General features: G+C 38.3%; 1 protein-coding gene across 1 annotated transcript in view; it reads right to left on the reverse strand.

Moving 5' to 3' along the window:
* Positions 1–6,400: 6,400 nt before the first annotated feature.
* cdh16 (cadherin 16, KSP-cadherin) overlaps positions 6,401–23,046 on the reverse strand; it is a 43,279-nt gene continuing 26,633 nt past the window's right edge. The window contains exons 13-18 of the mRNA XM_053493070.1: positions 20,612–20,853; positions 19,735–19,865; positions 16,288–16,527; positions 10,221–10,337; positions 7,575–7,691; positions 6,401–7,271 (exon numbers count right to left, since the gene is read on the reverse strand). Coding sequence (XP_053349045.1) covers positions 7,171–7,271; positions 7,575–7,691; positions 10,221–10,337; positions 16,288–16,527; positions 19,735–19,865; positions 20,612–20,853 — 948 coding nt within the window. The 3' untranslated portion in view covers positions 6,401–7,170. The remainder of the gene's footprint in view (positions 7,272–7,574; positions 7,692–10,220; positions 10,338–16,287; positions 16,528–19,734; positions 19,866–20,611; positions 20,854–23,046) is intronic.

A 23,046-nucleotide genomic window follows, 5' to 3' on the forward strand; every position in this document is an offset into this window, starting at 1 on the left:
TCTGTGCACCCAAGTACCACGAGCTAATGGCTTTTAAAAACTCGCCATCTAATTTGTAAAAGCATATTGAGGTAGGTTGGAATTTTGTTATTATCAGTTGATAATAACAACAACACATTTTTTTTAGTGCAGTGCAGTATATAGGCCCGTGGCACAGCCCAAGCTTTTATTCTTAATGCTTTTTTTCCCTCTTACTTTACTTTTACTTTTATACTTTAAGTAGCATTGTAGTTTTGAAACCAGTACTTCTACACTTTTACTTGAGTAAAAAGCTTAAGTTGATACAGTACTGTAACTTCTAAAGAAGTCTTTTTAAACCCTAGTATCTATACTTCTACCTAAGTAATGAATGTGAATACTTTTGCCACCACAGTTTAACAATAACAATACTAGATAAATAAAGTCTTTATCCGAACAGTATTAGCACCGGTCTCATTGTCACCTTCAATTATGGAATCAGGACTGGTGATACTGTCTGCTCTTATTTTGCCAGGTGAACTATTAGGTGGCTATTAGAAGGCCAGAAACATTTTAAATATGCCCTAACAGGCTGTGTACTAGTCATGTGAGTTGTAAAACATGAAAGGTCGGAGTGGTAAGGAAAACCTGACGGAGACAGGTTTGATTACCTTGGTGATTGAATCTGGGTTACAATTTTAAGGAAGATGTCTCGGGTGGATAGCATCACTCTTTGACCCAAACGGTACCTGGGGGCTGTTGTGCGGCCTCGGTCAGCTTGCCTGTGAAGGAGACGGGTCCTGGCCTGGGACCAAATCCTCTTCCATGAAAGAACTGGCTGAAGGTACCATTACTTTCTCTTTTTGGGCTAGGAACAGGGGTGGCTGATTGCCAAAGCAGCACTGGAAGGGAGAGAAACCTGTGGAGGAAGTCGGCAGTGAATTGTGCACATACTCTATCCAGGAAAGGGTCTTGCTCCATGTAGTCACATCTCGTGGCACCTTAGGGCTTTTTCCAACTCTTGGTTACAGGTAAGTCTCTCTGTCTGACCGTTTGACTGAGGGTAATAGCCAGAGAATAGGCTGGGTGTCACTCCGATCAATCTGCAGAAGGCCCTCCAAAACTCAGCTGAGAAATGGGCGCCACAGTCAGAAACAATGTCAGAAGGGAGCCCATGCAGAAGGAACACATGGAGGATTTGGAGAAACCATCTACTACGGTCAGGATGCAAGTTTTGCAGTCAGAGTTGGGGAGAGCAGTAACAAAATTCAGGGCAATATGTGACCAAGGCTGACGGGGAACAGGGAGGGGTCTCAGGAGGCTGGAAGGGCGTTTATTGCTCGACTTACTCCTAAGTGTCACAGGCTGCCACAAACCCCAGAACATCATCTTTCATTAAGGGGCCACCAGAATCGCTGCTGGAGTAGGTATACTGTAGGTTGCGGGCTTCCCCAGGGTGGCAGGCAACCCAAGAGCTATGTCCCCATTTCAACACTTGAGGTCGGACAGATGCCGGGACGAAGAGACGATCGGGGGGAGTGTCGCTAGGGCCTGGTTCCTGATTGAGTGCCCTCTTAACTTGCCTTTCGACATCCAGGAGTACGGCTGCTACAAGGCAGTGAGAAGGAAGGATTAACTCAATCGGTGTCGGTTGTTGGGGTTTGGAGAACTGTCGGAACAAGGCATCAGGTTTGGCATTTCAGGAGCCAGGGTGAGGCAAGAGCGTGTAGCTTATCATCCTTGGATGATTGTTGAGACAAGATAGCCCTGACTCCAGACTCGGAAGCGTCCACCTCCACTACAAACTGAAGGGAAGGGTCTGGGATGGTTAGGATGGGTGCAAAAGTGAATCTGTGCTTGAGGTCAGATAAGTTTCTTCAGCCTGCTTGTTCCAGAGGAAGGTGACTCTTGTGGAAGTTAGCTTGGTGAGGGGAGCTGCCACAGAACTATAATTCCTGATGAAGCACCTGTGGAAATTGGCAAACCCCAGGAATCTTTGGAGGTCTCGCCTTGAGTTTGGAGTTGGCCAGTCTGTGACGGCTGTTAACTTGAACGGCTCCATCTGTAGGCTGGAAGGGGCAAAAATGAACCCAAGAAGGGTCACAGAGCTGCCGTGAAATTCACACTTCTCTGCTTTTACATAGAGTTTATCTTCAAGGAGTCTTTGCAGGACCTGTTGAAGCAGCTTGTGCTCTTTCAAGGAACGAGAGAAGATTAAAATGTTATTTAGGTAAACAAAGACAAAGATATTTTAAAAGTCTTCCAGGACATCGTTAACTAGGGCTTGAAAAACAGCAGGGGCATTGGTCAGTCTAAAAAAAACTACCAGGTACTTGTATTGGCCCGTTGGGGTATTAAAGTCTTACATTCGTCCCCCTCTCTTATTCTCACCAAATGATTTGCACATTTTTGACTAGAGCCCCAACATGCTCCAGAATTGCCTCTGCTTCACTAGAAGAAGGTGAAGACATGAGCCAGCAAACCAATGTAACTTCTTAGAGGTCTAAATCTATTGATGTTTAGAGCCTAGGACTCTTATTATTGGTGTCCCTGTGACTCTTTCTGTGCTTCTTTCCAAAGACAACCACCAGCTCCACCTTCTTGCCAATGTTCATAGATAATTTGGTAAACTGACACCAGTGTTTGGGTTTTTACCCTTTTACAAATATGACTGTTCATTATTATTGGAGAGCAGTCAATCAACAGTGTTGTCAATAGCAAACATACATATACGTATGGGGATATGTGGTACATACACTCAACAAAAATATAAACGCAACACCTTTGTTTCTGCTCCGATTTTTCATGAGATGGACTTAAAGATCTAAAATTCATTCCAGATACACAATATTACCATTTCTCTCAAACATTGTTCACAAATCAGTCTAAATGTGTGATAGTGAGCACTTCTGCTTTGCTGAGATAATCCATCCCACTCGCAGGTGTGCCACATCAAGATGCTGATCTGACATCATGAGTAGTGCACAGGTGTACCTTATACTGCCCACAATAAAAGGCCACCCTTCACGCATTTTGAATGCACAGAGATACCGTGATGAGATCCTGAGGCCCATTGTTGTGCCATACATCCATGAACATCACCTCATGTTTCAGCAAGATAATGCACGGCCCCATGTTGCAAGTTGCATGTTCCCACTAATATCCAACAACTTCGCACAGCCATTGAAGAGGAGTGGACCAACATTCCACAGGGCACAATTGACAATCTGATAAACTCTATGTGAAGGAGATGTGTTGCACTGCATGAGGCAAATGGTGGTCACACCAGATACTGACCGGTTCTGAGTCCCCAGACCCCAAATAAAGCAAAAAACTGCACATTCCAGGGTGGCCTTTTATTGTGGGCAGTATAAGGTACACCTGTGCACTACTCATGATGTCAGATCAGCATCTTGATGTGGCACACCTGTGAGGTGGGATGGATTATCTCAGCAAAGCAGAAGTGCTCACTATCACACATTTAGACTGATTTGTGAACAATGTTTGAGAGAAATGGTAATATTGTGTATCTGGAATGAGTTTTAGATCTTTAAGTCCATCTCATGAAAAATCGAAGCAGAAACAAAGGTGTTGCGTTTATATTTTTGTTGAGTGTATGTGATACATGTAAAGAGAGTACATAACGTGGCTGAACACACATCCTTTAAGGTGCTCCATTGTTGAGATACAGAGCTGTCTGTTTATCAGTAAAATCAGGATTCATTTGAAGAAGAAGTAATTCAGTCCAAAGACTTTTAAGTCAGTGTTGAATGCAGAACTTAAATAGCATCTTCACATCATTTCTTGATGTGTTTGTAGATGCAACAAAGTATAAAAGCAGCACATGAGCTATGCCATCTTCAGAGGATCTGTTATTCTAGTGGGCAAACTGCAAGGGGTCCAAATTCTTTGGTAGGGAGGAGCAGATGCTTAGCACTTCAAAACACTTGGTAGTTAAAATTGAGTGTTAGTGAAGAGACATGCTGAAAATAATTTGCAAAAGCAGTAAAAAGAAAAAAAAAAACAATTGTGTTTGCGTGGTGAAGTTGCTCAGAGCTGTCGTCTCAGGTTGGCACAAAGTGTTTACAAATCTCTAAGGCTTATACTGTAATTATGATCATACTGTAGATCATAGTTGCAGAAGTGTCTGTCCAATTACAATAGCTACTGCTCATCAGGAAATAATAATATTGCATGCTATCAGGAATCACTTTAGAAAAGGTCAAAACTATGTACAGAACAGAATATTAACATATACTACAATTCTCTATATGGCATTCCTGTTGGGCATTTATGTTTTTGTGCCTCGTGCTTGTCCATGTTTACAAAGACCTCTGTGAGATATTGCCTGCCTCAATATGGGGATGCTAAATATACACTATATTGCATCAAGGTACTTACATGCTTCTTGGTACAGGAAGGCGTTTTTTATTTGTCCATTTAACCTTCACTCATGCTACCCGTGACTCCTACGCTTCTGGTAGTGATAAACAGTCCTGGGTGATAAAGAGGACGAAAGAGGGACTAAGAGGCTGAGGCCCTATTACTGTACATTAATCAAGCAGCTGAACATTGTTTCATTTGCATAAATTAAATGCACTATACAGTAAATAAATGCTGATGTTTGTTCAGCTGGGTGTGCAGGTGTATGTGGGCATAAAATCTGGCAGTTTTGAGTATTTTTAGTCCGATTTTGATGATTTTTATTCTACATTGCCAGCCGGAGCATCACACTTAGGCTGCAATGTTTTCGTTGAGTCTATGTGAATTGAAAATATATGATAGTGAGCCTCATCAATCTCACCGAACGGTACTTCACTGTTTAAGCTCAGATCAGTTTTAGCAGAAAGAGAGGCCTACCCACAGTTCTAATTTTGTTATGATGTTTTACAAAACTGACAACAGAGCTTGAAGAATTTTCCTAACGTAACAGTTTACTCTGAACAAACAGTTTCCAGACTAACAATAAGTACGCTTGCGTTGGATTCAAGCGTCATTGCTTGATGCTGCAATCGGTAAAAAGGAAAAAGAAAAATAAACTTAAAAAAGAAACTTAAGGGCCGAGGAACTGAATGGAAGGAAGTGACACATATTTTCCACAAAGTTAAAAAAACGTTGCGTCATGGGGCGCTTCATCAGCCTGGAGAGTGTTTACAGGCTGAAAAGTGTCTACAGCTGCTCTCTTCTTGGCACAGAAAAGCACACGCATATACAGATGATGGAATCTTTCCAGAAGTATAACAGACAGCAGCACAGATGGCATTAACCCTGTCTGTAGCTTTTGGGGCCATGGAAAAAGTGGCTAAGATGTTTAATAATCCTTATTAACATTTATTGTTACAATTTACAACCATCTGTATTGAATGGTTTAGGATTTGATAAGAGGAACAGCTTAAAAGGTCCACTGTTATTTGAGCAATATTTGCAGCAAGTTGCCTCCGGAGGTCAGAGTGAACAACGTCATGGTTGCAATCCTTAGCCTTTTCATTGGCATGTCTACCAGCTGAACCATTTTGATCCAAAGAGAAGGAAAACAAGACCAGTAAATCTAAATATAGTGTGTGCCTCTGTCTCAGTGGCCCTTAGGTTTGACCCAAACTGAGTCATTTTGGAATATTCCACTGGGCTTTTGCATTTTTCAAAAAAAAAATAAAAAAATGCACATACATAACCTTTTGCTACCTTGTGCGCTTTTCTGTCTCGAAACTTTAGGAAGGTATTTGTGGCTTTTTTTTAAGGCTAAACCTTTGTATTTTATTTACTGTAATTATTAGTTACCTTGGAATAAAGGAAATGGTTGGGTGAGTTTTGACAGTCCGGGGCTTAAACTGTAACTGAAATCTGGCCTACTTACTGCCACATGAATTTTGCATGTGACCTGCCTTTATTTGGCAATACAGATAAAGGGCAAGTATAATAAATAAGTGGATGAGAGCAAGCCAGGGGAATCCGTTTAACTGAACATGATAACACATACTCTTCACATGAAAGCAAACCTGATTTATTTAAAAATCAAAGAAGGCTGAATTCAAGGATGCATCAGTGGAGCAACCTATTAGCAGGTCTATTTATGGTGAATTGCAGGTTTATATATAGCCTGCTTGAAAGGTCGTGTAGGTCACGCTCTGCTGTTGTCTTTCTGCAGTAATTGGGGCTTGGGGTGGTGGTGAATGCGTAATCCTTGCAGCCCCCTAACATGTATCTGTGGCCTTCACTTTATTCCCCAGAAAGGGTATATTAATCTTTTCATCTAAAAAAGCTTCAAAACAGAGATGAATGAATTTAAGCTCTCTGCAACCAAAAAGTGAAAGGTGGAAGTTTATTAAATGTGCAATTCTCCTTTCAAATACAAAGTGTTTTTCTTCTCCAAGATAAAGTATAAAAAGCAAATAGAAAAGATGAATATAATTGTACAAGGGTAAAGTTTTCGCACAGGCTCAGATTAAGTAAACAACAGATAACCTTGCTAATCCTAAATGTACAGAAGGAAGATTATAACTATATACATATACCGATTAGCTATAACATTACAACACAGTGCATGAAGCAGGGCAACTCCAGACTCTACAAGATCTCTAGGCGTCCATGGATTCAACTTGATGCATGCCCAATGCATGGTGGGCTCTAATGCATTGGGTGTTTTGGTAGCTTTCTATCATGGCCAGGACGTACTATATTCATTGGTTGGTGCTGCATTTTCTTTCCTGTGGGATTGGCCTGACAGGCTGGCTTTTGGTCCCCATGGTTATGGTTGAGCCTTGAGTGCACATAATCTTGTCATCGGGTTGCAGTTTGCTTCTGTATGTGATCTGCCAGTGATCACAATGTTATGGCTGATCGGTGTATGACTATATACTATATAAATAACAATAAACACTAGTCTACAGTACCAGTAGAAAAGTTACTATATATAAAGTTACCTATAGTTATATTTTACAGTCCTGCACTATTGGTCATCTTACACTATACATTTCCATTAGCTTCTTAATTAACCTTTCATAAGATTAGATTAAATATGGTAAATGTGGTTTCAGTACAGGATGCCAAAAACCAGTGCAAGGGCACTACATGATAAGGATGAGGATTAAGATGAAGAAATAAATGTTGTAAAATCTACCATCAAGCAAAGCATGATAGAGGGGAAACATTTATTGCTGCTTTTAAGTTATACAGTAAGTGTATGCTAAACAACAGGTCCAACTGTATGATGAGTTACAGTGAGACATGAAGAGGTGATGTCTCCTGATTGGCTTTTGCAGTAGGTGGAGGTTTCTGGTAGGACAGTCTCACAAATATGACTATCAGTATGATACCTGTTAACAAAGAGACAAACAATGTTACTTATACAAAAGCCGATGATACACAGCATGGCCATTTTTGTTTGTCTCTTTATTTCTATGTTATACTTTAATTAGAAAATAAAACAGATATTTTGTTTGATGTGCACTAAACTAAGGCACAAGATGAACATGAACTAATAATGAGGGGAGATTATGATATTTAGTCTATATTATCTTAATTATTTTTACGATTTCATTTTAGATAAAGAAAACAATGGAAATTCTTGGTAATGGACATATACTGTACTTTTAAAGGTGCCATTTGGGGATTTTTACCTATAACTCCCAGTGTCCCGAGGAGGACTCCCAGTGTGGATTGGATGGTGGGCATCCCTGCAAGTTGCTTCGCTGCGGTGCGGCAATTCCCTCTCACATTACATGTGCACACAGTTACTGGTAGCAAAAAGGCAGAATGTGAATCAGATTTATTTTTTTTTTTTCTATGAGTGACTCTTCATACCAGTATGAACAGCACAAATCTTAAAACTTTTATATATTAAAACATCCGTATGTGGTGCTAAATCAAATAGAGGTCTAATTTGTTAGGAATGCAACCTCAGTTTAAACAGTCAAATCGGATAATGGTGGCTCAAATGGTTAAGGCTGTAGGTTACTGGGTTTCTGAGCAAGCATTGCCAACTTGCAACTGTTGAGCCCTTGAGCAAGACCCTTAACCCTGTCTGCTCCAGGGGTGCTGTATTCTGGATGGACCCCAACTTCCTAACTGGAATATGTGAAAATTATTTGGGGTTAAAAGTCCTAATTGAAATATTATAAATAACTCAGAAGTCATGCAACTTTATGACAATCCATCTTAACATTCATCACAGTTTTGCTTGGAAAGATGGAGGATAAGGGTGAAGAAGGTTTTCAATGTCAAAACAGCAAGCTAATGAACATGGATGTAGTGCTGAAAGCTTTTTTTTCTCCAAGAGAAATAATATATTATTAAATAATATTTTAATAAACCAGTTGAAATTTATACACATTTACGTAAGCATTTGAAGATCCAATAATTTGAAAAGCGCGTGTTAAAGAGCGTGTTGAAGGTGTTGTACTCCTTCGATATATTGTGCACACATGTGCATCATACTAGGCTCTGACATTTTAGTACTTTACAAATAAAAGCATGCATTAAAACATTTGGGACGAAGGCGCATATTGCAACTGCTCCATGTTTAAAGTGATCACTTTTAAATAAATGTATAAACTCCACCATATGTGAACCTGACTTTAGTGCAGAAAGAAGGTTGTAAATTTAAAAGTAAAGAATCAAAGTATGTGAACCAAAGAACTGGCCAATAACAAAATTACAGCGTGTTTGAACTCATCAAGTGCACATTTTGGTCAATTTAGGAGTGATCTGTTTAGACTAATCTTAGATATACTGTAGGTCACGTTGACCTGGTCAGTAAATTGGATATGAGCCACTTTTTCCTGCATTGTGAATGCAGCCAATGAGTACATATAAGAGAAAGAATAATGTAAAAATAGACACACACACACACACACACACACACACACACACACACACACACAAAAAAAAAACACAGTCTTTCTAATTCAATTGCACACATTCTCATTAACCGCTGAACTCATGAACCATTGAATATTCACATTAAATAAAACTTTGTAACGCTCCAATTAAATAATTAATTGAGTTTGCACTATTACAGGCACTAAGCTGTGACAAAGCAGGCTGCATCAGGGAGATGTAAACCAAGTTAGAGAACACCTGGTACATTGGCTCAACAGGCCACACAGACTGGGATTATTCTCAGTCCTGAAAATATAATGCACTGTTTTTTTTTTTTTTTTTTTTAAATATTTTTCTTTAATGAAATATATCTGGATATGAAAGGCTTAAAAAGAGAAATCAGCTGTACCTAAAGAGGTCAAACATAGGGTTGTTGTAGGGGTGTGCTGATGTAATATGATTAAGTGACCAGCTTTGCCCAGAATCTGAGGTCATGCCTACCATTTAATCACAAATGATAGTGACATAAAGGAGGATCATTTTAAGTATTAAAATTAAGGACAAATAACCTGATCAGTTTTACTTTTTCTTTAACCACCAGTGTTCTGTTCTTTTGTAATAAATTATACAAATTATGATTCTTTGATTATTATATTTTATAATAATTATAAGCAGTTGTAATTAAAATTAAGATTGTAATAGATTATGAATAAATTATAATTCAATTACATTAAATATAAGATTATTTATACCTTTATAATCAATTATCAATAATTAATAATAAATATTACTAAAATAAGGTGGCTTAGTAGATAGCATTGTCGCCTTGCACCTCCAGGGTCCGGACCTTCAGGTTCAAATTCCTAGATAGATTTGATTTTGATGCCCCCGTGTGCATGGATTTTTTTAACATAGTGACCGGTTTCCTCTCCTTGTGTTTCCAAAGACACAAAGATTAGGCTAATTGGTGTTCCCCAAATTGCCTGTAGTGTGTGAATGAGTGTGAATGAGCACACACAGTGTTTGTCTGTGTGTGCCCTAGGATGGATTGGCACCCCATCCAGGTTGTACCCCGCCTTATGGCTGGGATAGGCTCTAGGCGCCCGTGGCCTTGAATACAGGATAAAGCAGTGAGTGATTAATTGAATAATAATAAATCATAATTAATAGTAATTCATTTATCAATAGATGCCTTTCTGTCCATATTTAATAGTTACACTGCACCAAAATAATTAAGAAAATTGACATTATATGCTACTTGCACATAACGCTTCTACCTATGTTATCAGCACCCTGCACAAAAGATGTGTCATAAATGGAAAAAAAAATTCCTTAAATTCCTCTGGTTCACCAAACACCTTTAGTGACCTGCAGTGAATGTCACAACAAATTAGCCTTCTTTATCTTCACAATCATTCTCTGTCTCTTTAGATATACTGACTTACCAGGCAAGTTAATGAAGGTGCTTCTGGGAGGAGAGCTGCTATCTGAGATGGTGAAGGGCACAGTGTATACATCAGGGGTCAGATAGTCAACATTCAGAGACAGGTTGGTGTGAGTGTCTGTGAAAAGAAAAGAGTCATGAGATTACAGCACACATGAAGGAACTGAACTTGCAACCACTATTGTCTACAAAATGTGATTAATTTATGATGGTTGTGATGGTTTATTTTGCAGAATTCTCCAGATCTAAGAAAAAAAAGAACACACAGAAATAACCTTAAATCTCTCGTAATGTTGAACCTTTCACTCTCTGGGGTTATAATCTCTGATGGGCTGCTACTAGCTAAATTGACTTGCAATTCCTTTGAATAAATGTGCCAGAATAAATCTAAAAGTGCATATAAATGTAAGAGCCAGCCTCTAGAAAAAGATTCTGAATATGACATTTTAATCATTATGGTGGTTCCACACTAGGCATTTTTTCTCAACTGTCAGCACACTTGTGAAGCAGCCATGAGGCAGAAAACAAATGCTTTTCAAACATTTTTGTTTGTCACATCAAGGAGTTTCCAAAAGTTGGAGGAACTATTCAGAGCACAAAGTGATGTCAAGCAATTATTTTCTCGCAACATCAAACCAGTCACAGTTTGAGAAGCAAAATAAAAACAACAACATAAAAAAGCCAGTAGAAAAATGATAGTGTGGTATATGCTGAACTGATGAAGCTTATGTAGGTCACTTCAAAGGGGATCTGCTCATAGCAGCCCTTTGTAGGATCATTCCTAACTTAAGTGATAAAACAAATTTACTTCAAAGGGAACCTTTATAAAGTATTTCAAAGAGAATTTTTTTCCTGTGGGCTTTTCCTCATTGCCATGTCGGATCATTCAAGGTTTTGAGAATTGGGACAGTTTTTACCCTTCTGCGACAACTCACTATTTCTCCAGACATGGGACTTGCACTGAGGATGCCATGAATTTTATAAGGGCATAGAGTTAAGAATCTTGCCCAAGGGGCCAATCCTGCTTAAGTCACCATTAACTAATGGAAACATTTCTCCTCCAAGATAGTTTTGCCTCCTTTTATGCTGAATGAAAAAAATGCCAAGGCAATAGGCTAACTTGCCTATAAATGTCAATTACAGCCAAAAGAAAAATGTTTAGTGATGTTTAACTGCACTTTAAAATCGAATAAAACAGATAAAAGTAAAGATATCGCAATTAAGTCTATCTGTGGTAATTTTTATGTTTTAGTATTTTGGAAGAAATTATGCACTTCAGAATGTTAGTCTTAACATGGAGCAAACTTTATGATCTTTATAACATCGTTACATTTGAGATATTTCAACAGAGACACAGAGCTCCATAAAAAAACATATTGAGAAATCAATAAACTTTTTGTTGTTATTAAAATGTTTACAAGAGCTGTTTTCCCATAACAGCAAAAGTGCTGATTTTAAAGTTAATTCAACAGCTGATAATTAAATTGTAGACATTTCTGTCCAGGTTGTACTGTTGTACAAATGGTTATGGTGGACTAGCTTGGAAAACACAGCTATATCAGTCCTGTATCTAATCAGAGCTCAGTTAGGAGATACTGAAGCAAAAGCCCAGTCCACTAAAGAGGTCATGTTATCACTCCTGTGTAAATCTTATCATGGCTCCTAAAAGGCCTCTACTGTCTTTTGACACCAACATCCTTTAATGTTCTGCTGGGTTTAAGGGGCTGAAGAGGCTGTGATGACGCCAGGAGCAAACTAAAAAACACAGCTATCATCTGCTGTATCTGTGTTGTCACTTCGAAAAGGACAATGTGTTTTAAAACCCTGCAGTGGTAATGGCTCTTATTGGAATTCAGGTTTGGTCTCTGTGGCCTTGAGAGTCCAAATGATTCATTCTTGTTTGGAATAACGGTGGCTTTCTTACTTGTTACTTAGCAACACAGCAGCCATTCAAAACTCTCCACAAATCTGCAGGGCATGAAATATTAAGTATGAAATTCTGAGACAATGATATGCACCTGTCAAAAGTTTGAACACAGGTTGGGATTTATATTTTACATTTTAGAATAATAAAAGATTTTTTTTCGAAACTATGAAATAATACATATGGCATTTGCTAGTTTTGCAGCACAGTGGCTTAGTGGTTGCCTCTGCCGCCTTGCACCCCCAGGGTCTCGGTCTCGGTCTGATTTTCTGTGCATGCAGCTTGCATGTTCTCATGTTCTTGGCTCAACTTGCATGTTTTCCCTGTGCTTCTTGGGTTTCCCCCGGGGACTCTGGTTTCCTCCCACAGTCCAAAGACATGCAGTTTAGACTAATTGGCCTTCCCAAATTGCATGTAGTGTGTAAATGCATATGTGAATATTGACTGGAGGTCCTCCCACAATTGTTAAAATGGGAGTAAATGCTATAGTCACCACTGGCCTCCATGCTCCCTAGCTTGACTACAGAGGTTCCTAGATAGATACAGTAGATGGATTAGATTGAGTAACAACAACAACAACATTCAGTTGTTATTTTAAGACACAAAGGACAGCCGTTATGGAATAGTTCTTGTAAGAGCAGTATTGTTAAGTGCATTTGCAAAACCCATCAAGCACCATGATGAAACTGGCTCTCATGAAGAGCTGGAAAATGCTGGAAAATGCACATTGGGTTGGCACATCATGGAGTGGTGCTTTAGTGGTACTACAAGTTCTTTAGCTATTAAATATTACCTAGTTAATTTTTACACACCCTGTGTATGTGTATATACATAAACTGTATAAGCTACTGAGATACTGAGTGTTGTCTTGCATATATTCCACAACATGTAAGAACTGTATAAACAGTTAAAAAGTGTCAAGGTTGAGGCAAATGAAAATGTGAGTGCAGATTTCTTTTATTTTAACAATTAATGAAGCACAAACAAAGAAACTCAACCAGACGATGATAGGTAACAATCAAAACACAGCACCTTGCTATACCTTTTAGAGCTTTAAAGCTGCTACACTGACAAAGTTTTCATCTAGCTTCACTTACAGCCATAAGTTTATTGTTAATCAATATAACCTGTTTAGCACTGTTTTTAGCTGCTTAGCACTGTTTTTAGCTGCTTAGCACTGTTTAGCAGCATAGTGGTTTTGTGGTTAGCACTGTCGCCTTGCACCTCCAGGGTCCAGGTTTGATTCCCATCTATGTGTGCATGGAATTTGCATGTTCTCCCCGTGCTTGGTGGGTTTCCTCAGGGTACTCTAGTTTTCTTCCAAAGACTTGAAAGTTAGGCTAATTGGCATTCCCAAATTCTTCACAGTGTGTGTCTGTGTGTACCCCTTGGGATAGGCTCCAGCCCCCTCTCGACCTTGAATACAGCATAAAGCGGTATAGACGATGTGTGAGTGAGTTTTAATACAAGATGCAAGATGAAAATGTACTCTGTGATATTACATTTGGTGTTCAGCAGATTTGGTCTGAAAAATATGAGTAAAAGAATTAGACCTAACACCCATAAACCAATAAACAAGAACAAATCATTTCCAGTGATCACTTGTCTGTTCATGGTGGCAAGATTTCTGTGCTATTTCTCAAGACTTGCAGCGACTGTGTGGAGAGGAAATGAAATGAAAGCGGGGCACACACTCAGTCCCCACGATAGGAGGTAGGATCTAATTAGAAACCTGAGGATGCATGACTAAATCACCGCCATGACGAAGGTTAGTGGATAAAAAGGGAGCCATGCTACAGGTTGCCTTTGTGTAATTAGGTGAACAGTAATGCTGAAAGCACATTTAGCCTTTCAGTTAGTAAGGCCCCAGCTGTGAAAATTCAAGTCAACACAATTATCCCATGACAAGAAAGTAAATCTTTAAATCTGTTAAAAGCCAACAAAGAAACAGACACACGGAGAACCACCTGACTCAGAGAATCGATGCTGTCATGTCAGCCGGGTCAACATGTTCACTGTTTGTCACGTTAGTGATGGTTACGAGCAGAGGAACAGAGATATTGCACTTATTACCCTCAGCTCAGGAATACTCTGGGTAAAGAAGGCAATTTCCTTGAGATGTCTGTCTTTCATCGTTTTAGACCGCTCTACTCCTCACACACTGCATGAATCAGCAGGTCTCTATAATACAGCTAATGCAGATGACGTCTTTCACTTACTGGATGGCGCATTGCCACTGAAATGTTATTTTCTGACTAGCCATTTTTAACCTGGTCTGACGTCAGCAGCTAGGACTGCCTTTGTGTTTGAGTGCATTGACGTAATTTTGTCTTCTTTCTTCTTGCATTCGCCTGTAATGCAGTCATTTATTCTTAATAGTCACTGAGAATAAAGCCAGTGTGGCAAGGCCATTGTGTGAAATCACCGTGCTTCAAAAGCCTTGACCACATTGACGAAGGTGGTAAGACTCCCCCTTTCCAACCACACCACTCTTCTTATGCACTTTTGTGCACAGATTTCTTTTAGCCAGTGTTCAAAAGTTTGTTTTTCCTTTGAATGTGTAGGCACTTTACAAGGCTCTTTAGAAGGGCATAGTAAGCCATATTGTTTTTATTGTAGCACTATTTTTAATAATCTGTCATTGCAATGTAAGCAAATATCCTTGTCCTGTGAAAAGAGTGATGAAAGCAAAACTTTCTAGTTTCATTTCTAGGATCAGTACAAAGATAAGTGCATTCAAACTTGCCACTGTGTCTAAGGCAACAAAGTAGTTGCATATTGCATAATATATGCAACTTCTATATTATTGTTCACAGGCATGAAACAATTTTCATGATTTGTTTTTCCTTTAAACTGAGTTTTTAAGCTCATCAGCACTAAGCACTGTAATATTAGGACTAGTCTGTGGCTCTGCAAATCCATCTATGAACCTTTGTTCTCCAACTAGGGATTGTGGAGGTCAATGGTGTGTATTTAGCCTGTGAATTTATTCCTATTCTTATGACCATGATAAGACCTCCAGTCAAAATGTAAAAGTTTTTGGACGTGGGAGGAAACCAGAGTACCTAAAGGAAACCCACCAAGGACGAGGAGAACATGAAAACTCAATGCACATAGACCCCCAGGTCGGAATCGAATCCGGACCCTGCAGGCCCTGAAAGACGACAGTGCTAACCATTAATCCTTCATGCTGCCAATCTGTGTTTATTAGGAACTAATAAGCATAACAGCACTGGCCATGGTGTATGTGGAACTCTATACATATAATAAAACTGTAAAGCTGCCATATCTGTACATTAAAGATATTCGCAAAAACATTATTTGGGGGGATGTAAGATGAGTAATAGAACACATCAAGATGGTTTTTGTAATTCTCATCTGTCTGTCTGTTTGTTTGTACACGCATAACATAAAAATTACTAAATGAATTTAAATGGACAAGATATGCTACTTTAAATTTTAAATGGAAAACACCCTGATACGATAAAAATCGACCTTGAAAAAAATAATTCGTTCACAAAATTCAGCAGATGACGCTGTACATTTTTTAAAATGTGCTTATAAGTGTGCAATTAATTTTTTTTTTTACAAACAGCATGACCTTGAGTGTGGTATTGCTTTTATACAAACACGATTTGTCAAAAAAAGGATGATTTGTTTATTTAACCAGTTATTTTGCTCTGTCAACACATATCCTTCTTCAACTGGCAGAACTAGCTCTTAACCCAGTTCCAGTCATTTAAAAAAAAAAAAAATTAGTTTTTTTTTCAATAGTTGTTTTCTTTGCTTGATACAGCCCAATAATTTTTACCCTTCTAAAATTGTGACTTTTTTTATTTATTTTTTTAGTATAAACTGTGGAAAGCAGATGATATTTTGTGTGTGAAGTTACAGTAGGAACTATTTAGTTAAAAGTCTTTAAAAGCTTGTTCAAAATAAATCGTAAAGTGTATCTCTTGTCTTCATGTAATATATTCTCTTGGAAGCATATATTTTTTCCCAAAAACCTTGAGCAATTATTAAGATTTTGTGCAAATTGAAGTTTGAATGATAAAACTAAATGAAGTATGAAGCAAAACAGACCTGTGTTCTTAAAATTTTCTACATTATGATCACATTACAATGATAATTGAATTTAACTTACCGTTAATGGGTGTGAGTTTCCAGTTGCGTCGCACAGTGGGGTCGCTGCTGAGTGAGAAGTTAAGGCGGCCACCGTGCTGTGGTCCATCACTGTCCCGAGACGCCAGTACCAGGGCTTGGTCCTCCAAGCGTGGAGTGCAAAGGTACTTCCAGGAGTAATCACCAACCAAAACAGGGCTGTTATCATTTACATCCAGAATATGAACTGTCACTAGCGTAGAGGCGGACAAAGATGAGTTACCTGCAAGATGTGGAAATGTATTCAATACCTCTTACAGGAGAAACTAGTTGAACTTCTAACCATCTTAGAGTTATTACTACTGTACATCCTTGTAAAGGAGTTCCTGGGACAGTAAACAGGCAGTCAAATCTGTCTCCAGCATACTGAGGACACTTTCTACCTTGATGGTATCCAAGCACCAGTGAAATCCTGGGATAAGTGCATTGGTGTAGCAGGGAATTATATAAAGAAATAAACATAGTTTTACTCTCATAAGTTTGTTGTTATTCTGCAAAATCAAAAGCCCTGGTTTGCCTTGAATGCCCCTTATATTACTTCTTACTTCCTTCCAGATTTCTTTTGCACTTCAGGTTGTGGCATGGCTAGATACACTGTACGAGCATGGTTAATCATTGGTTTGATTCAAAACATTATTGAGAAGTACTTAAGAAGGTTTAGGTTCACAAACATACCGTAGATAGGAACCTTGTGGACTGATTGCTGTCAGGATAAAGCATGAGCCATCCTTACCGACAACCATCAACATTCTCTGTTCATTCTTAGTGTGTAAAATACAGAAAACACCTAAAGAAGTCACGGACCAGACATCATGAATACAAACCAGACCACATTTAAATACATCTTCTATCCAGCAAATCTCAAGCTGGTTGCAAAGGACCCAAATGCTGGTGGAAAATAATTTGCAGCTGGACTTATATTTTAACCGTTTGCAATCAGAAACTATAAATGCAATTGAAAAAAATAGATAGATATATCTTAATAGATTCTATAGATATTTCCTTTTTCCCATTGCCTAGCAATGCCTTTAGTTATAATCCAAATGTTTACAGTTTAAGATTAAAGGCAGTGGACTGGTGTTCAGGCACTCTCGCTTCCCATACAGAAGATCCGTGGAAGTTGGCTCATTTCTCAGATGCAAGACATCATTGCTTATACTTTCTTTATACTGGATGTAACAAGCCCATGCATGTATAAATCCAGCAAAAAACTTTCTGAATAAAACATTCCAGACAGCAGTTTACATCACACAGCCAAGTTTAAATATCATTAAAGTATGCAGTAACCTCTGCTCATGGAATGCTCATGCTCTGTATCAGCAGGTGACAGACAGCAACATATTATGATCAGAAAAAAAAATGATATTATTAACTGTATAGACAGAAATGTAGCTTCCAGTTAATTCTATATAACAACCTGTTTTGTCAACCACATTTCCTATGTAGCGCAGACTGAAACACTAAAAAGTAGTCACTTTGGTTTTATTTATGTACCGCTTTTTTATGTAACAGCAGACACTAAGCAGTCATTAAGCAGCTTTACAAAAAAATTGTAAATAGCCAGAGACAGCAGTGGAAAGAAAAAAACTCCCTGAGAAGGCATGAAGAGGAAAACCAGAAAGGGAGTCCATCATCCCCTAGGTGACACCAGATATTCTGAATATTCTGATCAGAAATAACAGCTCTCAAATAACTATAACTAATAACTTTTGGCTAAATAGACAAAAGATGCAATTGTATACCCAGGACATTTATTATAGTTTTCCCAGTTTACTATAATTATATCTTTTCATTTTAGCTTCTTTGTGTATTTCCCTCCTATGCATTTTCTGCATGCCCATGCCCCTTCCGGAAAACTGTCTATCTCGGCAAGTTCAGTCCTATTGCGTTGCAAGGTGACCCCTTTGTGTCTTTTACAAACATCTGTGGGGAAGCAGTGCATGCTGGGATTGGTGATTAAACTGAGGCGTGTCATATTTGCCTCATTTCTACACACTCACACTGAGACACAGACACACAGAGACCCCCCACCCCACCCCCACACACACCTAAATGCTGGATGACTCATGCTTTTTTTTTTGTTCCATTTCAGGTTTCACTGTGGTCTTGAATACACAATAAGAGCTTACATGCACTTTGTCTGTCACTGCAGTCTGAAATGTCAAGTGTGTCAGCTGGGATGAGAATTTTTGAAGCCTACGCAGACATCTGATGCCTGTTTATTCTGTCTGTGCGACCGCATTGCATTGATAGATCATATTTTTAAACATATTCTTTCTAAATGACAAGCTACAGGTTGCTGAATGAATTCTTTAGGCAAAATAATCTGGCACATAGCTTGTGTATGACATTAATTGCTGCCACAACGATGATTAGACAGTTAATATGACACATTCATATTGCACACGCAAAATTTTTGGTTTTCTCAATAATTAATCTCGATCAACTAAGGTATCAGAAACAAATGTTGCAGATGACTCTTTTAAAAGATATAACTTATTTGGTGTTTTGATTGTGGTGTTCAGAAATTCCCGTCATGTATGTTAAGTTGAGTTGTGCTCTTGTGAATTTGATAAATGCATGTATGTATGTTTGTATATACAGTATGTATGTATGTATGTATGTATGTACACGCAATATAACTGAATATATTTTTTATGAATGTATGTTTTATGTATGTCTGTACAGTACATGTATGTATGTATGTATGTATGTATGTATGTATGTATGCATGTATGTATGTATGTATGTATGTATGCATGTATGTATGCATGTATGTATGTATATATGTATGTATGCATGTATGTATGTATGTATGTGGGTATGTATGTATGTATGTATGTATGTATGTATGTATGTATGTATATATGTGTGTATGTGTGTATGTATGAATAAATGTATGTATGTGGGTATGTATGTATGTATGTATGTATGTATGTATGCATGTATGTATGCATGTATGTATGTATATATGTATGTATGCATGTATGTATGTATGTATGTATGTATGTATGTATGTATGTATGTATATATGTGTGTATGTGTGTATTTATGAATAAATGTATGTATGTGGGTATGTATGTATGTATGTATGTATGTATGTATGTATGTATCTATGCGTGTATGTGTGTATGTATGAATAAATGTATGTATTTATGTATGTATGTATGTATATATGTGTGTATGTATGTATGTATGTATGTATGTACATGTATGTATGTATGTATGTATGTATGTATGTATGTACATGTATGTATGTATGTATGCATGTATGTATGTATGTATGTATGTATGTATGTATGTATGTATGTATGAATGTATATACGTATGTATGTTTGTATGTATGTACTGTATTTATATAGTTGATAACTACAGCGGGTTATATGTTAGTCTGATATTGATTCATATGGTAAGATGAAGCATTACTTACGTCCATCCTCAGCCACCACCTCCATGGTGTAGGTACTGTTCTCCTCTCTGTCCAATGCCTGTACTGTCTTCAGCTCTCCTGAGTACTTCCCAATCGAGAAATATTTCTTTGTGTCCCCTCTCAGTGAGTACCTACAAAAGAAGCACAAAAGAGAAAAGAACATTCTGTTCAGTTCTGGTGCTGTAACAATGTCTTGCTCCTCTGCTGGTGTAACTGCTTATCTTTATGTGACCTATTCTTCCATGTCCTGCAACAATATAAGATTATTTTTATAACAACATAAATAGCAATACAATTTACAGAGACTCCTGATAAAGGAAGGATTTCATTAAAGCAATCATTTTCATTTAGTTGCATAATTTAATCCCGAAATATAAAATGTGCAATGGTTACATTGCTATTGCTTTGAGTCAGTGTGAATTGGACTCCTGTTGCCAGAAACAGATGGGTTTAACTGTAAGGGTCTATTTATGCTTTCCCACAAATTATAATCTTTATTTAGGTGTCTTGTCAAACAGAGCCGTGACAACAGCTAGAGCAAGCAGGAGGTAAATAGGACACCTTGGGATCAATACCACATGCACACTGCACACCACAGGAAGCATATTCTTAACTTTATGCTTGGATAGGAGAAAAAGAAGAAAGTCATTGATTTTTATACTGAATATGTACCCAAACAGATTTTGTTAGCTGCCAAGTGGAAGGATTCAAATAGAAATTTATAGGCACGGTCATTCATAGGACATAGAGAAGGATTTATTGAAAAGAATTATGTTATTATTTTAGTAAAAAAAAAAAAAGAAATGTATATATATATATATTATTATATTATTATATTTTTTTATATATATAAATTATGTCATCAAAATTCCCTTGCCTGATTGGATGCGAGTCAGGGTCATAAGCCCTAATTGTAGCTATGACCCTCCCAGGCTCCTCACCCTCCCTTACATTGACCTCGTAGTGACTCTGTGACAGAACGGGGCCCTCGTTGATGTCATCAATGAAGATGGAGACCGTGGCAGTTGATGCAGGGCCATACCTTCCCCTCACCAGGGCCACAGGGTTCTGAGCACTCAGCACCAGAATGTACTCACTCTCCCTCTCAAAATCCAGCACCTAAGGGGAAACAGGTTACGTTAGTGCCATGTGAGAATTGAATGTGAGATTCAGTTTGCACTCTTCCCGTCGTCATGGTTAATAATGGAGGAACATGGTTTCCAGGACCAAGACCTTTGATGGGTCTGGAAATTAAATTGTCGTTCATGCGTTAGAAATAAAAAAAGAAATTAAAAAAAGGAGACTAAGATGAAGGTGACAGTTTTCAAAGCTTGCAGCCTGTTCCAGAAGGTTATTACTGTTCAGTCTGAACAGCTGAGCTGCTGTTCCACATAAAGACGTCATGTCACTGCAGTCAGATTTTTCAGTGGCACACTGCCTTCGTTCCACCTCTGATTATGCATCCAGTTAAACAAAGGAGCCTGTTCTCAGGAATACAAAGCACATTTCCCATCAAGATTTTACATCAGTCATTTCCGACAGTTTTTAAAAATAATGTTTAAAAGCCTTTTAGATTTCCGGAAAGGCTAGATCTGCTGATAAAAAAGGCACACATGCACACGTCCTGTCGTGTTCCAGGAAGCAACAAGTCTCCAAGAACAAGGGGGAGAGAGAGATGGGGTATAGGTAATGTTCCTAGGTTATTATTCGCCTTAAATATCTATAATATTCTTTGTACTGTCAATAAAAATATTTTATTTAGCTGGTCTCTAGATTTATGTCATCCTCTAGACAGCTTACTCACTCACTCACTCACTCATTTACTCACCGTCTATACCGCTTTATCACGGGGGGCCTGGAGCCGATCCCAGGAGACTAGGGTACACGCTGGACAGGGTGCCAATCCATCTCAGAGCAAACACACATACTTACACACTCATTTACATGCTACTGGGAAACTTTGGGAACGCCTATTAGCTTAATCTGCAGCTTAAAAACCGGAGAACCCAGAGGAAACCCACCATGCATGCAAACTCCATTAACACAGAGGTGGGAATCGAACCTGTCCAGGAATAGAACCCGGACCCTAGAGGTGCAAGATGACAGTGCTGACCACTAAACCACTGTGACTCCAGCCCCTCTAGACAGCTCTTCCATCTAAATATGAAGGGAAAAGTTGTTCCAGCTCCAAACAATAAATATGTATGTTGATTCAACAATAGTGTAGTTAACGCCAAAAATCACTGTTTAATTAAAGTGAGATGCATGACGCATTCTTGCATTTTGATTAGATTGTTATTGTAATCATTTAAAACATGCACTACAGTGAACGAGTTTTGCCATTCATTGGCCATTTGGTCAGTCATTGCCATTTCATACGACTTCACGAGTTCCACTAAAAAAATCATTTCCTTTTTCACTATAAACCACCCAGTTCTTAATCCAGCTGTCATTTTGACATACCTGAACATGGGTAGTAGCTATCCTGCTTCTCATTTGACATCTGGGGTAGTTAATAATGGAGTAACACTGCTATCTGACACATATAATGAGCTGTGCTGTATTTGTATTATATTAGCCACCCACCAATAAGCATTATGAACTGTCATAAAAAACTTCAGAGGGGTTCAAACCCAAAATTTTCACCAGCTGTGCATCTAAAATTCAAGGTTATGCAATCTTCATTCATCATGTTAGTTTACATTTATATTTAGCAGTACATCTTTAAAAACTGAGATACATTTGTTACATTTTAGCAACCAGAGAGGGAGCAATAATCAAGAGTCAGTGGATTTAAACTGCAGCTTTGTGCATGTGTGCGCGCACGTGTGTGTGTGTGTGTGTGTGTGTGTGTGTGTGTGTGTGTGTGTGTGTTTCCTTCTGCTACCATATACAGTACAATGCATGACATGTTCTAATAATATTCAAAATAACAAAATCTAGTCACTTTTCTCTTTTGACCACTTCTCAGTCACAGTCAAAGCTGTTATGACCAAATAAAAATAGTTTTATCAGAAAGCTGTGAAATATAGTACACATAGTGAGAACATGCACCATTACAATTAGTTCTTTTTAAAATAGATGACAGTGCAGTTATTCATTCAATTATTTAGGTGATTCAGTCTGTGAGAGTGACAGAGAGGTTTGGCTAGGGTGCCAGAGCACTAATCATGAAGCAAAGGAAAAATGTGACATTTGTTTTATCTGGAGTGTCAGTGTTCAAGTGTTCATTTTCACAGCAATTCCTTATCGTCTCACATGCAGTCGATATTCCTTTATCAGATAACAGCTGGTTATGTTTTAATAGCCAGT

Source organism: Clarias gariepinus, chromosome 3 (assembly GCF_024256425.1).
Source record: "Clarias gariepinus isolate MV-2021 ecotype Netherlands chromosome 3, CGAR_prim_01v2, whole genome shotgun sequence".
Classification (NCBI taxonomy): domain Eukaryota; kingdom Metazoa; phylum Chordata; class Actinopteri; order Siluriformes; family Clariidae; genus Clarias; species Clarias gariepinus.